This window comes from Gambusia affinis, linkage group LG13 (assembly GCF_019740435.1).
Source record: "Gambusia affinis linkage group LG13, SWU_Gaff_1.0, whole genome shotgun sequence".
In the NCBI taxonomy this organism is placed as follows: domain Eukaryota; kingdom Metazoa; phylum Chordata; class Actinopteri; order Cyprinodontiformes; family Poeciliidae; genus Gambusia; species Gambusia affinis.
Genome location: NC_057880.1, coordinates 14,226,116 through 14,243,067, shown reverse-complemented (window position 1 = coordinate 14,243,067; position 16,952 = coordinate 14,226,116). Strand labels below are relative to the sequence as shown.

Sequence of the window (16,952 nt, the reverse complement as noted above, 5' to 3'; positions counted from 1 at the left end):
TTTAAGAGATAGATAAAGACCAAACCAGGTTGAACTGATGAGTCTATGTCAAGCCTGACTTTACCTCTTACCCTGGATTTTGTAATCCTGTTTTTGTGAAACAGTCCCCCAGTTACTTCCCACAAGCATGCACCAAGTACTGCAGAGCAGCAGGTGAGGAGTAAACATGATAAACTGAAGGGGAACTCAGTCAGAGCCCACACGTGGAGGCAGAGGATGAAGGTCAGGCTTTTGAAACGGTTCGGCAGGAGAAGAAAAAAAACAGCTTTAATCAAGGTTGGAAAAAAAGCAGCAAAGGAGCATATAAGCAGAGAGTAGAGTGACTGTGATAAATTCCCTAAAGCCGCAGACAAAGCCTCACTCCAAACCCTCCCTTTCTGGATTTTCCATTTTTTAAGCTTCTTTCTTATATTTTAACTTTTTACCCTGTACTATGTTGCCTGTGAGATAAATTTTTGAACTGCTTCACACACAAATATTGAGCTAGTAGTGCCACACAGAGAAGTAAGTGACAGATGATGTCAGATGGGGTTTTTTCTGATTTTGATTTTTGTAAAGCTATTTGTGTAAGGAGTACCATATTGTCAAAAGCATTGGGTCACTTACCTTCACACACACACACACACGCACCCCTACACCAATGTGTGTAACCTTGAAGGGTAAGTGAGATATTTTGGTAATAAATTGTGTATAACATTTGTTATATGAATAAATTACCATCTATGTTTTGTCTCTCCTAGTCTTAATTGTACTTTAATCATAAGATCTTAATAAAACTATCTACATGTATTGTGAAAGCATTACTCTCTTTAACGCTGTGTCAAGCCATGACGGATTTAGTGAACTTCAGAAAAACCGTTATCCTGAACTTTGTTTTGTCACCAAATGTTGCAGCTAATGAGGGAGACAGCAGCTTATTTCAAGTTCAACTTTTCTACACAGCATGAGGTCCTAAGCTGCAAGTCTGTGCACTCATGTATGTTATTATACACATGTAAGCAAAAGCACAGCCTCAAACATGCGAATGACGCTGCATGCAATTTCCCTCATTAGTTGACGGTTACTCTATGGACACTGTGTCACAGGCTCAGCAGTTTCTTTTAAAGTGAATTATTCAGATTTGCTTCCCCTCTTAGTTCCAAGCCAGTGGTACATGTTAATATGAGATTAGTCTCACTTTACCCAGCAGATCTTCATATGCACATGCTCCTATCACGCATCTCAGTAAACCGTTCCCTGCAAGCAGATGTCTGAATAAATCAGGATTGCGTGATGATAAAGTTGTGCCAAGTTGCACAAGTAAGTTACAAACTGTTGTTTCATTCAGTTTGTACTTATTCTGCAGTGCACAGGTGAGCTTACAATCTGAATTCTACATCACTGAATAATGCGGTTTAAGGGACAGGGGCATAAAAGATACTTCCCATCTGTTTTAGATGCTTTTTTTCTTTGACACGCTTAGCGGTTTCAGATCATTGAATAGATTTGTGACAGTTTAGGTTGGACCCAGATTCAGATAAAAATGTGGTTTGAATAGGAGTATTTTAATTAAATAAAGTAAAAATAATACAGAGGTACAAGTGACAAGAAATGAAATGGTTATTTCAGACCTTCTCTTTGTACTTTGATCTTAAAATTAGTTGGGTGCCATAAAAAAATAATAATGTGACACAATGTTAAACAGAGAATAAAATCAGCTTAAAGAGCTTTTTTTTTCCAATATAAAATTGCAGGATCTGGACGTACGATCCAACCACTGCAGCCAAAAAGTAGTGTTTCTAATTTGGGTTGAAAAAAAAAACAGAATAAAAGATTCACACATTTCTCTAACATGACCTTTTAATAAAGGTGACAATGCCACTCAGGCGATCTTCCCCTGCCTCTGCTGATCATAATGGTTCAAACAGTCAGTGTGGCCGAAACGATTTGATTTGATTTGATTTGAAGTTATCTTTCTCATCAGCCTGGGCCTTCGGGGGGACGAAGGCAACAAAGCATTACGGCAGACGAGTTGTGTCTGGATTCATATGTGTGTGTATATATATATATATATATATATATATATATATATATATATATATATATATATATATATATATATTTCGTGACCTCTGACAAGTTACATTTTTCTTTCAAAAACTTACCTTACCATACATCTAGTTTTCTCTTTATAGTTTTAAACGTGATCTTTCTTTTGCGTCTACCGAGTGACTTTTATTTGAAAAGTGAAAAAAAAATATGCTAAGAAAGAAGACGCTGCCTTCTGTTCTGCATGACTCTTCCGTTGAATCATGCTTGACGTCTGCGTGAACCTCAAAGACGAGCGCGTGTAGAGTGCCACGCCTGTGTTTGGAGAATCAGAGCCCAAAATAAGAGCAAAGCCACACACTGACATACAAATTGAGGACAAACAATGATGGCTGTGCTGCAGTGTTGTGTGATTTTGCCTTGAATGAAGATGCAGAGTGCAGCTCCATGCCTTTGTATTTGCATGTTAGAAATCATTATCAGAGCACAGGGAGTTTATTCTGTATGTATCCTCACATAATTACCTTTCCCTGCTCTAATTATGGTGCAGCAGGGACACATTGAATCCTCAGATCCTTCCCTATCTAAAATCCCTCCATACAATTTGTTGGGGGTTTTTTTTGTCATTCACACACAGGAACACTTCTATTTTCTTCCTTAGAAAATCAGATCTGCTGCCAGTGCTCCCTGTGCATCTGTCACTCATCTCTGTTCTTCGTCATTTGTCTGTTTTGCTTTGCCTCGCCTCATCTGCACACAAAAAATGTCTGGAAGATGAGACTGCCTTTTATATTTGACATCAGAGTTTACGTCTGTGTCGGAACAACCTCATGAAAAGTTGTCAACCAAAATGACATTTACTGGGCTGATTTATATGACAAGCGGAGGGCTAAATCCAATTTATGAACGGATTTAATCAAAATACGGAGTAGATGCAAAGTTAATAGTCTGCTGCAGTTTGTAGGGCCGGCTGCAAGAGATTAGACAGGCAGTGTTTGTCATATTTTGTTTAATTTACTCCTGACAAAAAGCTGAGAAAACTAAAGACACTTGGGTTTTAAGTACCACTGGGCTAATCAGTGGACAGCTGGGCGATAAATGCTTTTCTGCCAAGAACCAATATGCTGCTTTATTTTTAGGCACCAATTTAATTTTCTTTGTGTGTGGAGACTTCCACAACAAAAGGCTTACAACCAAAAACATTCCACAGAGAAGCTTTTTCCTCTGTCAGTTTTTATTAAAACCTCATCTCCACTCAGAATTTTGATGTTCATTCATATGCACATAACTTAACTGTTAAGATGTAAATGTGCCCAAAAGGCAACAGTGTAGCACATAGAAATCAAAGCTTGATGCTGCGATCTTTCTGAATTCTAGCAAAAATTCCTTATAGGAATATTATTATTAAAGAACATTTAAGCAACACTGAAACTGACAAAATTGTTAATCTGTGTCATGGTCAAACGTCATAGGACAGGGCAAATGCAAAACTATTCTTACTAGTTGAAAGTGACCATATTATGCTATATTACAATCATAAAATCTATGATATCTTATCTGAATGTTCTGGGACGCATAAAAACAAAGTAGTGAATAATTGCAAAATAAACAGAAAATGATAAATGAGGCGAGACCTGCAAGCCAGTTCAGACAGCCAACTCGAGCTGGCTGCAGCTTCACATGTGCTCTTTCTTACACTCTGTGGTATATATCATACACACTCTGACTATTTGAGCTGTCTACGTAAACTGCCAGGCATTCTGCTGCACTCCGCTTTTCAAGCTCTTCTTTCTGCCTGGTTGCTGATGCCAACGACTGCTTGTTGGATCTCTTTAGCTCTTCCACCAGGCCAGCACCCTCGTTGGGCTCCAAGGTCAGATAACCTATATATATATATATATATATATATATATATATATATATATATATATATATATATATATATATATTTACACAATCTGGTTTAATTGTTTGCTTGTTTTGTTTTTTGTATTGTTTTTTATTTCAAGCAAAAATCTGAAAGTGTGTGTACTTTTGTATTTATTTTATATTAATTTGTGTGTGAAATTTTTCTTCTTTTACATGTGCAGATTTTTGTGTGTATGTCTCTACCAGTTTTGCATGTTAATAACCTGAAACTTTTGACCATCATTTTTTTCAAAATAACTCATACTCAGTCAGATATGATAGAGAGCTCACTGTACGTGAAAAAGCAATTGCCACATCTTGTCACAGACTTGCTATTGAATTTTGGTCTGAACTTTGACTGGAACATTCTTACCCATGAGATAAAATAAGACCCTTAGCGTCTTATTTTCATGTTGCTGAAGGTTCTTGTTTGTGAGGGATTTTATGTCTTCGGTCCTTAATGTGGGCATCACAGGTTTGAGTCCCGGCCCGATGACCTTTGCCCCCTCTCTCTTAACCCACTTTCTTGTTTGACAACTGTTGAAAAAGGCCACTATATATCTGGGGAAAACTTTTCTAAAAAAAAACAATATGTGTTGTTAGTTTATTACATAAAGTTCTGATTAGACGCACGATGAAACACTGATGTATGTGGTTGTAACACAGCAAAATTTGGAAAAGTACAAGAGCGATGAACACTTATTAAGGTATTTTAATTACTTGTGCATTTGCAGGATACATTGTATAATATTAAAAACATCTACAGTACAGACCAAATGTTTGGACACACTTTCTAATTGAATTCTATGAGAAGGTGTGTCCAAACTTTTGGTCTGTACTGTATTTATAATAATTTTTCTGTTATAGGATCAGAATCATATTTACGGACCTAAATATCCTGAACATCACGAGTCAGGTAGAGAAAATGATTCTGTTTAAGGCTATTGCTAATCTTAGACACATGTATTTTAATGGTTTATTAAACCAGCTTTAGTCTTTTCCACATACATACATTAACAATATCAGCAAAACCGTCAATATAAACAGGATGATTAGGTATTTATTTGTAGATAAGTAGCAGGACAACCGCTTAAAAACTGCTGGACAGCAAGTTCTACAGCTACACTGAGAATTATAAAGTTTAAATAAGAAAAGCTCATTCTGTAGAAAGGAAAATGTACATACACTGTGAAAATGAAAAAGGGAGATTGTATAGCTGTAGATATACATTATTGCTGGATCATCAGTTCACATGTTAATGGCTTAAATAGCCCACAGAGAAAGTAAATTTTTCTGTGCACTGTGCTTATTTAAACACAACAAGGTGAGAAGTTCAGCTCATAGGGGATTTTCTCCCAGCCACTCAGCTGCTTTCTGTGGGTTTGAGGGAATTAGATGAGCTCTCAGCACCTCATAAAGCCACCCCATAGTGGCCTCAGGCCTGTCAGGGCTCCAGCTAAGCAGGCACAGCCAAGTCAATCCAGGACAGACAAAGAGGACAGTATCCCCGATTCAATATTAGCCTCTTTCTGCTCCACGTGGCCAAAACTGGTCTTTCATGGAAGCTTTAAAACTGCACACAAACTAAAGAGGAAAACAACTATAATAAAACTAAAACACTTATTGAATTAATAGACTGGAGCTGTTCAGAAAGTATAAAAGTATATTGTATGCATTCAAGTAAACCATAAAACAGCCCATTTGTTACAGATTTCTAAAAGTCTTATGCATTTTCTAAAAGGTCTATATTACCAAGTAAAGTTTTATTGGTAAAAAGTTTGAGACAAATCAAAAATTTGAGTTATTTCCAATTCCAACTCTTGCCAAGGTTTATTTTTTTCTTCAAAACTAAACATTTTGCGCCATCTAATGTCTAAACGTTGGCATAGCTGTGTGAATAACACAAATAAACATGAGCGCTAGAGGGCAGCATATGTTTCAATAGAAACATATGCTGCCCTCTAGAGGAAAACACTTGATGGAGTGTTTTCTTATATACATGCTCTGCATAGTTATATATAGATAAAATACAATAAATAAATGAATAAATGTCGTTATTCATAAGAAAAACCTTTTATTATAATGCACATTTTTTAGGTCAAGATGTCTCTACTTTATCAACTACAGCACATGTTCTCATTAGGCCAGCTGTTGATTATAACACACTCTATTCAGCATAACAGAAATTTCACTATCAGAGGTTAGTTTTTAGAATAGAATAAATCCCCCCACATTATAACCTTTACTGTGATATTTAGCATAGAACCTCTAAAGGTTTATTTGACAATTTGCTTATTGTTGAAAAAAAAAAAGACCATTCTGAGTTATAAATAGATATCAAAGGTACAAACTAATGTACTGTATGATTTATCAAGCTAAAAAAATATGTGTATATTTTTGGGGCAAATTAAGTTTTTACCTCAGTGGTTACCTCCCAAAAATAAAGTCTGTCAAGTGATTTCCTTTTCCTTTTATTACCTGAGCCTGGAGTTGATGTAAAGCTTCACAATTTTCAGAACTATTGATATCAAGTGAAGGACTGCTCTTAAAAAAATATTTCTATTGTTTTTTGTTGTTTTTTTGTTTGTTTTTTTACTTTGACCTCCTTGCCTTTAGAAATTAGCCGCAAATCTGACCAGCTCAAATGAAGTGCCATTTGGTATTTCATATGAAACTATGTGTTAGTCGTAGCTATTGTACTCCTTGACAAAAATATATTGATACAAGTCCCTTTAATTTAACAGAGAGCACTATAACAAGTAAGGCAGCCAGACGATAATGTAGCTTTGTAAAACATGCTATCTTTTGAATCCAAGTTTTAAATTTGTTTAAACATTTCAAAAGTTCAGTTTTAAATTCCCTTTCAGTTAGGAACAATGTGAACTATGAGGTTCAAATACTCAGAAAAAGAACCCAGAATAGCTAACTGAAAGCAAGTGTGAGGTTAAAATGTAGGAGTGTTTTGCTTGATTTGGAAATTATTTGTTTCAAAATAAAAAGAAAAAAGATTTATGAAAACATTGCATTAACATAAGAGACAATACCAATAAATTATATTAAAAAAAAAAGGGATCTCTTTGTAGTGTTTATAGTTGTGCTTTCTGAAAACTACAAATATTCTTGTACCAAAGTAGAAAAGGAAATATTATGGTAATGTGGTATAATTAGGCCTTCTATTACATTGTGTTGTGATAAGCAGACAATGGTAGACAATGAAAATCAAACAAATTTTATCTTAGTGTTACTAGTAATATGAATTTAAGAACAAAGATAAGCTAGTTTCTGGGCAACAACCACTATTTAAAGCTGTGAGATGTTTTGAATCAGTTTGTGGTTTAATCTAGTGCAACTGCATTTCCAACAGCTGGTAGTTCAGTGAGAGAGAGCAGCAAAAGAAAGGCCAAACATACACATCCTTGTCCTGTCCTGGACTTTTTCCTGTTCTTTGTTTCTCAGTGAAGTATTCGGTGCAAGTATCTCTCTGGATTGCTTTCTCCTGTCCTCCTCACTCTTGAGCTGGTTGTAGTCGCTCTGTCAAAGTTTCCATTAGGGTTTTGTATCTCAGTTAGCACTGATTCTGCACCAATCTCTCCTGAAGTCGCTTCAAATGAGGAGTGTCTGTAGGACTCCGGACTTCTCTTTGTCTCGGCTCTAAAATCCCTGTCCTCGCCAGTGTCTTTTCCCTGTCTTCTCGGAGAGGTCTCTCCAATCCTGAGCAACAGAGATCATTGTTAGAGATGAGAATGGTCATTACAGGTGAAAGCTTAGTATATAGCAATGCATGATATATTGGTATTAACATGAGAGTCAGCCAATTTTAGAACACAATAGAAATACAAATAACCTTTATTGTTCCTCTTTGAGGAAATTCACTTTGTCTTTTTTGTACTTTGTCATAGGCAACCCTGGGTGACTATTAATAATCAATGTTTATTTCCATCTTGTTGCTGATTGTGTGTTTTAGCAAGAGGAAAGCCATGTGATATTTGTTTGGGTATGAGACTTAGATCATTACCTCCCTGATATGTGGGTGATTGTACCTGAGGTGACTGAAGGCTCGCAGCCAGTGCGAGCCCATCGCATCTCTCCCATTGGTCCTCAGCGCTCTGCGGTGACCTCGACTCCGAAGCGCTATCAAGGCCTGAGCGAGTTCAGCCTCGTCTCTGCGTCCCCAGACGAGTTGGGCCCTCTGCTCAGCATCCTCATCTCCAGCTGCCCTAAACAACCTCTGGAGCTGCCACAGGTTCACGGTGCTGAAAATGTTTCCTGAGCCAGACTTCCTGTTCCTCCTCTCGGCCAGACGCCACAAGGAGGAAGGACTGGCCACTACAGAGGGAGAAGCGGAGGCAGATCTGGTATCCATCCAGAGAGAGGTGGTAGAGGTGGCAGACGCACGATTTACACAGGCTTTATTCTGCGGGGAGAATAAAGGAGGAATTGTTTCAGATAAATGTGTTGACCAAAAAAGAAAAGTTTAAAAGGGCATATACAAGTGACTTCATCAAATTTATCTGCTTCTGGTGCTTTATCAGTGACAAAGAAGTGAGTCCTGCTGAGCCAGGAAATGGGTACAAAACCACATCCTCACTCCAAGGGAATAAGTAAAACCACAAGACAGCAGCTGTCATTTGGCTGAGAATCCTCCAGTCAGCTCCGACTCTTTAATCCAGCTTGAAGGCAAGTGACCATCAGCACTTTAAAGCCCATTACACTTCAGATGGTAACTTTGTCTGCCTTTACGCACATCCGTTAGAAAGTGGGTCAATCACAACTTGGTGCTTATTGAATGGCAAAAGTCACAATTGACTGACTGCTTTCTGCTCAGAGTGCTTTCAAATGAAAATATGTTAAAGAAATGGAGCACAAAGTTTCTCTTTACACAACAGATAAGACAACAGAATACAACCCAAGAATGTAAAGTCAGAGAGGTTCCTGAAATGTCAGTTTATCACTAATTTGGTAAATGCCAGTTATTTTAAAGTCACAAAGTGTACTCTCATTTCTAATTACTGCTGAGTGTTTCTTTTTTTCCAAATACACTAGAATATTACATCATATCATAAAAATGTGGCTTCATCAGGAAACATATTTTTACCGTCCATGTAACTTATTTTCCCAAAGTTTTTACTTTTGAGTTCGTAGTCATATGCATAAATAAAAAAACATACTGTGCCTTGCAAAAAACAGCAATTCACCATTATCTTTTTCCTATTTTTGCAATATGAAAAACACAAACTTCAATATACTTTCTTAGTATGTTATATTTATGTGATGCAGCACAAAACAGTGGAGGATAGGGTAGCGCACACACACATAGAGTCTTCCTGAGTGGAATTTATTTTCAAAATAAATACAGGACCTAAGAAACACAACAGACAGGGAGAAAGTTATAGAGAAGAATGAAGCAGGAATAGATAAAGTAATGTCCATCTCATAAAGCTATGTTCAGCACATCATCTAAAAATAAAAACTCTCTGACACAGCTGCAAACCTGCCAAGACATGGACAACCATCCACACCAGGGGTCTGTATGCTGAGGCTCCAGGCAGGTCATTAGGCTCCTACTTTAACCAGTTCTTCTATTTAAACATTCAATATTGCGTCTCACTACAAAAATAATAGGTCTATATTCCTGCTATGGTATTTGATTTAACACGTTATGTACTCTATATTTTAAAACAGCGCAACTTTCCTAAAATGGGGTCAAACAAACTCAACTGATGTTGGTATAGTAACCTGCAGCCTTTTTAAATAGAGCTTGCATGTGGGGGTATTTGCTGAGTAATATGCCTTTTTTTGTAAAGATGGTTTGCTGCGTAAGAAAAAAGATAATTTAGCTTGTGCATGGTAAAATTTGCTCTTTGGACTTTCGTCTATGTAAAGAGGCCGCGTGAGGAGAATTTTAATAAGAGAAGCAGGAAGGCTTCTATCTATCACGTGGGAAAATCTATCAGCAGTGCGCTCCACAAACCTAGTCTTTATGGAAGAGAGAAAAGAAAACTGCATGCATTTTCCACCAGTATTAGGCATGGCAAATTAGTGGAAGAACCCTATTCTGCTCGAATGAAACCAACATTCAAAAGGATGTGTGATGGATAACTCATGCTACACTGCACATCACCCTGAACAAATAAAATAAAGAAATTCAAGGAATTGACATACTTTTCATGGCACTGCGTGTTTCTTTACTACATTCACCCCTTTCCCAGTTATTTCACATTTATTCTTATTATTAAAGTAATAAGAAGTCATTTATTTCAAGCAGATAATTTTAAAGATGTACATGTTTAAAGCAGCTCCTCCTTATTCACTAGTTTGTTAATCAAAGTGAGTTTTGCATCCTCTTATAGTTGAGCTGCAAGCTGCACAGTCTCTGTGCCCATGAAGCCAGAACACAGAATACTGTCTCTATTATACATTAACTGGTTCAACGGGTTTCACAACTGAGTCAATGATTGCAATCAGCTCATGCAACATTTAACACTCCACGTTTGTTCTTTTATAAGAGAACCACGACCTGCAAAAAAATTGTCTTAAGGCACTTTGAACTGACTTGTTGCTGAAATATGCTGTGCATTTAAACTTGACGAAGTATACAATAGTTGCATGGAGATTGATGGGATAAACTATTATTCAACACACTACTTTCAGAAGGAAAGGATGAAAAGTTTGATTGTGTGAAAAATAATAATGATGATGATGATGATAATAGTAATAATAACAATAATGGGGCTTACCTGAAGATTTAGTCCATCTCTCCCTGGTCCTCCACTGTTTATTAAATAGAGCAGAAACCGCAGCAGGCGCCGACACACTGGTGCAGCTCTGTTTGTGGAGCTTTGATTTGGCTCCTTTGGGTTGAGTGTCATTTATAAATCAATGACGTAAACGTAGACTAATAGGAATGGCGCAACGCGCAGGCGCCCGCCTCTGGAGTCTGGCGAAACTTGCTATTTCAACCAATAACGAGTCTGGAGGGGTGTGGATGGAGCTTACCTCCGCCCACTGGCCACGTCGGGCGTTCAGGTCGTAAGCTCATTGACGTCAATGAGACTGGCTGGAGCGAGGAGCGGCTGTCATTAATGTGAGAGAGAGAGTAACATGTGAGGATCCTGCGCTGGGATGACGCATGCAGAGCTCATGAGCAGTGGCGCTCTATCAACAGAGCTGGCATTATTAAGAAAAATCCCAATGGTGACCAGTCAAATAAACAACGATGCAGACTGGTTAGTCGATTAAACTCCACATAGGCTTCTAGATTTATCTAAAATGGTACATATGCATTAACTGGGAGAAAACAACTACTACGTACATGGATGAAAACACCGAGAGTCCGTGTGTGCGTCGATGTCGTTGCCATGTTGTGAGGGGCGGTTTCGTTGAGACACACCGTGAAACATTATGAAAATAAGGTCCTTGTTAGAAATTAAATGAATAAAGAAAATAAAATATAAATAATAACCTTTTCTTTTCCATAGAGCATATTTCTACCAAGTTCGGTCAACTCCTATCATATCAAAAGCACCAAAAAAGTTAGAATATGTGTAAAAGTTCGACATGTTCTGTCAAAGGTGAAACTCATATGATATAGCTTCATTACATATAAAATGAAATATATGTTTGTAATTTTTATTATATAGGGTTAGAGATAATAAAATCCTAAATTCTGTGTCTCAGAACGTTACAATTTTACAGAAAATTATTTTTTAAAAATTACATTTTAACTTAGGGCTTGAACAAACTCTTGAATAGCTCACTTTATGTCTATTGAATCTATAATATATGATTTAAATCTTTTCAAATCACCCTTTTCCCCATTCACGTTTTAATTGTAGTAGTAATAACAATAACAGGCATTTAATAGTTATTTATATCATGATAAATAATGGTAATATTATTTATCATGATATTGCTTTCTCATTGCCAATAGAAATTGGTTAAACGTAAGTTTATGTGTTTCCTAAACTTGGAAATCCCTGTTTCCGAGCACCGTTATCCTGATTTCCAAGGCAAAGTTGCCACTCCCAGCATGACTGATGGATCTGGACAAAGACGTTCATGGCCTCTCTGTCCTGCGTCTGCGAGTCTGAGGAGGAGTAAAGTTTGAATTACAAGACGCCCCCTCCACATAGTGTGGATTCAACGGAGGAAACGGAAAAGACGAAACATACCCTGCAAGAAGGTTTGTCATTTCAAAACCCCGGGCTGTGGAAAGAACAGAGTCCTTCTTTATTCCCAAACTTTGGTTTCTTTTATTGGACCTCAGATTCTCCTGTGAATATTACTTTACTTACACATTTTTTCACCATCTTTTCTCCAGCTGTTTGCTGCTGGCAAAAAGCACCCGCCCTGTTCGGGAGACGAAGGGGGGAAAAAAGCTCAAGTCTGAGCGGAGAAGAGAACTGAGTACAGAGAGAGAACGAAAAGAGAGTGAGAGAGATGGCACCCCAGCTTCCCCAGCCTCAGCTGAGGAGCAACATTTCCAAGTTCCTCCGGAGCTTCTTGGGAATCACCCGGATCCTGCAGATCGTGTTCGGAGCTGGGCTGTGGATCACAGTTGCTGCCAACAAGTACGATGGCCCCATCCACTTTGTCCTGTTCGTCGCTGTCCTGTTCTGGCTCCTCACCCTCGCCCTGTTCTTCATCACCCTCCTGGACAAGCAGGACCTGGTTCCTCTGCTGGGAGGAGAGCGCTGGCTCTGCACCAACCTGACGCACGACGTGGCCGCCGCCGCGCTTTACCTGCCGGCCATCGGAGTCATGTTCTACAAGACGGAGAGCTACTCCTACTGCAACCTGGACCAGTACCAGCACTCTTGCCTGTATAAGGTCTACCTGACGGCGGCTGTGTTTGCCTGTCTGTGCTGCCTGAGCTACCTCCTGTCGATCATCTATGGAGGGTGCAGGAAGAGCCGAGGAGAACAGACTGTCATCTGACGACACTGAATCAGGTTGAGATGAGGGATGGAAGAGGAGTATCCACTGCAAGATGAGGAATAGTTCCCTTCACTGTAATTTTACTCAAGAACTGCCTCTACTGTCTCCCATCGGGGCTGTTATTGCATGAAAAGCAGCTCCAGGTACAAAGGTCAAGAACCCCCTGAGAGGGGTTGATTGGTTGGAGTACATGTCTCAGTATTACTGCCGTTTCCATCACAGACAATAGTGTAAACAATAATGCAGAATTTTTCTTGAGAAGCATTTTTATATGAATCCTAATGGAAAATAGCCTTAATATGCCTTTTAACTATAAGTCCTAAATCATCGGAATGCTGCAGATTTATTATAACAATTATTTTTTTATCTTCTTACACATTTTTTTGTATAATGACATTTTCTACAGATAACAGACATCAACTCACAACGGTTTTTCTTTTGTCTTTATTGCAAACATCCAGTTTCAGCCTTCAAGATGGTAACAGTTACAACCTCCTGGATGTGAACGGTGCTGTATGCTGAACAAATATGCTCCTAATATAATTTTAGAGAATATGAATAAAGATGCCCTGGTTGAGGATCAATGAGATGTTTCTTTACTTTACTAAATTTTATTAAATGCAACCATGCACAGTGCTAATTCTTTGTTAAAATCACAACAGAAATCCCACTCAACTTGAAACTTGCACACTTTTAACTTGAGATTCAGTGTCTTTTCCAGATTTGGATTTTTATTTCGAGGCAAAGCAGACATAGTATATTTGTGACAGAATATATTTTGTAAGCAGGACCTTATCTAAATTTTGCTTAGGATCTTATGACTTTGGATTGACCTCATAAATAATAATCTTTATTAAAAAGAGTAAAAGGTCAAACTCTGAGTTTGACTTTTTAGTTTTTTAAGCTTTTGATAATATAATTTTTATATAATATTTCTACAGATAATATTTCTAATGATAGCAATGTATCCCTTATCAGTCGTAACAGCTCTAACAGTAACACAAATGTTGCATTCATGTACATCTGCTAAGCTTCAGTCTGTGAATTGTTTCCTATGTCTACAATTCTGAAAATGATATCAATGAGCAAATTTTTGACAACTATTCAAAGAAGTTGAAGACAGTTGTGCTTAAATACTTTGAATCCTGTGCTATTTCAGTATTTAATATGTGGGTCTGGATCTTTCACATACCTTGAAAAGAACATTTGTGGCACTTTATCAACATTGAGATGAAAACTTGAGTTGGAAATTTTAACTAATATATCTATCTGACAGCTCTACTGCTGCCTTCTTTTTAACTCTCTCTCTCTGGGATATAACAGAAGTCGGTCAGCCAGGGTGATCATAGTTTGATCAGGGGTAACACCTGTCATAATTTACAAGAGCCAAGTGGCCCACACGGGAATCAGGCAAAAACCAATTGGAATACAATGTAAGATTCTAAGAATCTTCTAATTTTAATGACAATTTAATCATACAATGGACGAAAATACCTACTGAGAATGACAAATTAACTTTATTCCCTAAGGATCATTATTTAGGTAAAAGTTGTTTTTCACAGATATGAAACAGGAAGTAAGAATTAGGAAAGGGCAAAATGACAAGAAATGAGGGTATGAATTTGAAAAGGTGCAAATTCACCCAGAGCTGTTAAACAACATCTCCATCTGTGTATTAACTATCTCTGTGGATGTAAAAAAAAAATAACAAAAAAAAAAAACAAGAGCCTCTCACGCAGACATCTGACTAATGTATGCACATAGTGCATGAGTAAGAATGTGTGTTATGCCTTTAAATTAATCTGGAAGGAGGCTCTTACCGGAACTGTTTGTCTGGGTTCTGGAGGAGGGGTGAAACTTCAGCCAACGAAAGTAAAGCCAAGTATAGATGATTCAGTGCCTCATCTGTTCAAGTCTGCATACAGTTTCAAAACATGCTCCCAATTATGTTGCTTTTAAAACACTTATTTCCAACAAAAATACTCCAATTATAGCAACTTTCATGCTTTTAGAACAAGAGAAAAACTTCATAGTAATATCTGTCTTTCTTTTTTTTTCTTTATTTATGTATTTTTGCAATCAGGATGCAGAATATAGAACTAAACAAACAAGATGCATACTGGCAACTGAACATAATGAGTATCTTTGTCATGGGGTGGAAAGATGGGGAAAGGGAGGGCATCAAAATGAAAACATGTTGTCTTAAGTCCTAATTCACAATGGGAGATGAGGGCTGTGCAGTTAAAAATCATCTATGCGAATGACGATAGCATACAACCTGAGCTGCAAGAGTGGTGCCGAGGGTTAATGTTAACCAGCTGCAGCACAAGAACAGACATTTCTGTACTTCTGAAGATGAAAATGAGCCTCCCCTCACACACATTCACTCCCACCCACCCACCCTTCTCCCTGTGGAGACTTCTGCAGAAATGATGTCCTGTCCACGTGTCCCTGCCTGCGGAAACACAACTGGTGCACACAGCTAAATGGAGACAGTTCATTAGTCTTGTGTGCAGCCTAAACAAAGTACCAAGCATGAGGTAATAAGTAATGGACAGTAAACAAAGTAAATCATTTACGTTTTGTTTAGTTCAAAAACATGCTGACAATTACGGCCAAAGGAAGATTCTCTAGATTTGCCATTAAGATTCTGGCAATAAAATGTTTTCTGTTACTATACCATCCAACTTTTAATGGTTGAGGTTCTGCATGGAGTTTGCATGCGGGGGTTCTCTCCAGATATTGTGGTTTTCTCCACAGTCCAAAAACATGACTGTCAGGTTAATTGGTGTCTCTAAATTCTCCGTAGGTGTGAGTGCGCATGTGCGTAGTTGTTTGTGGTGCCGCCACAGTCCTGACCCAAATCTGATGGTGAATCCTTGGAGAGAGATGAAGATTAGGGCAGAGCTCATCGGAATCTGAAAAATAGTAAGACATTTAACGTATTTCAGCATATTCAGCAAATGAATATTTTGATGTTCACTGGAGTGCATAAAAATCCTTTCAGCAACTCTGCAGGTCCATGCAAGCTTCCGCAATACATCTACACCCAAGCTTGAGGTGAGTAACTACTGCTGGAAGTGTCCACTTTGTCAGCATGTTCTATTTTTTTCTTGGTTTTCTTCCTGTCTGGCCCAAGTGTCTACAAGTTCTCACATGAAAGACGAAAACAAAGACGCTCACATAGCAGTGCCCTTTATGACCACACTTTCAACAGCTACTGCTGAGATGCACATTCCACTCCCAAAGAGACACAGAGAGGGGTCGAAAAACCACATGAAGGAAAAACAAACAAGTGAGTGAGGAGAAGAAGAAAAAAGAGCAAAACTAGGAGAATTTGTGGCAATATCTTAAAACAGAAATTTGATATCTTCAGTTCCTGTCTGTGAAAGGATTGAATCAGAAACATGTTGTGAGTGGCAGCTTTGTTCGTCTCTGAAACTGCAGTTTATGGTTTCCTTATTCACTTATGCAAGGAAACCATAAACATCTGTTAGAGCAGCTTTTGGAAAAGCTATAACTCTGAATAGGCCTTGTGTCCATGTGTTGTGTGAAGGGAGTCAGAGGGAAATGGTGATTGCTATTTATAGAGCTTTGAAAATACCACCACTTCCTTTAATCTGCCAGTCTTTGGCCAACTTTTCATGCAGAATGTATTACAGAAGGAATGAGCGGAGCTGAAAGGAGAAAGGAGTGGCTCCATAAAATGACAGATTTCCTGTGTTACATTGTAAAGTTTCTAAAATGCAGATGTACATATTTGCTGATTTATCTTTGTTTACCATTAATAAAACTTGTACCTTCTTAAAGCATCCCATTTGTATCTACAACTATCACATTTCTATGAGATTCCTTATAACTGTTGCTTGCTGCTGAGATGCACATTCCACTCCCAAAGTTTCCTGTGTAATGTTCGTTGATAGAAAATTGCCTCCCAGTGTTGATGATGACTCTTCTGATAACAGCTAACAAGGCTGGTAACTTTTTCCAAGAAAACTTTCTCCATCAGTCTCAAACCACCCAGGCTAAAATCGTATTTCACAATAATCAATTGGTGTAGATGCAGAGGTAAAACAAAC

General features: G+C 38.0%; 2 protein-coding genes across 2 annotated transcripts; one reads left to right on the top strand and one right to left on the bottom strand.

The window, feature by feature from the left end:
- Positions 1-5,959: 5,959 nt before the first annotated feature.
- Positions 5,960-11,403, bottom strand: LOC122842581 (arginine vasopressin-induced protein 1-like). The gene is made up of 3 exons (XM_044136583.1): positions 10,674-11,403; positions 7,977-8,350; positions 5,960-7,647 (listed from the first exon to the last, which is right to left on the bottom strand). Exons 1-3 carry the CDS (start codon positions 10,803-10,805, stop codon positions 7,389-7,391), a joined length of 765 nt encoding a protein of 254 aa, XP_043992518.1. The 5' UTR covers positions 10,806-11,403; the 3' UTR covers positions 5,960-7,388.
- Positions 11,404-11,679: 276 nt separating this feature from the next.
- marveld1 (MARVEL domain containing 1) lies at positions 11,680-13,460 on the top strand. Its single transcript, XM_044136584.1, has 2 exons — positions 11,680-12,118; positions 12,257-13,460. Exon 2 carries the CDS (start codon positions 12,376-12,378, stop codon positions 12,871-12,873), a length of 498 nt encoding a protein of 165 aa, XP_043992519.1. The 5' UTR covers positions 11,680-12,118; positions 12,257-12,375; the 3' UTR covers positions 12,874-13,460.
- The last annotated feature ends 3,492 nt before the right edge of the window (positions 13,461-16,952 follow it).

What these genes read in the sequence shown, in the direction of transcription:
- LOC122842581 (XM_044136583.1), bottom strand. Translation starts at nt 10,805, where the DNA reads ATGACACTCAACCCAAAGGAGCCAAATCAAAGCTCCACAAACAGAGCT. An exon ending in GAGATGGACTAAATCTTCAG is followed by an intron (nt 8,351 to 10,673) that starts GTAAGCCCCATT and finishes TTCTCCCCGCAG; the next exon opens with AATAAAGCCTGTGTAAATCG. An exon ending in CGAGCCTTCAGTCACCTCAG is followed by an intron (nt 7,648 to 7,976) that starts GTACAATCACCC and finishes TCTGTTGCTCAG; the next exon opens with GATTGGAGAGACCTCTCCGA.
- marveld1 (XM_044136584.1), top strand. Translation starts at nt 12,376, where the DNA reads ATGGCACCCCAGCTTCCCCAGCCTCAGCTGAGGAGCAACATTTCCAAG.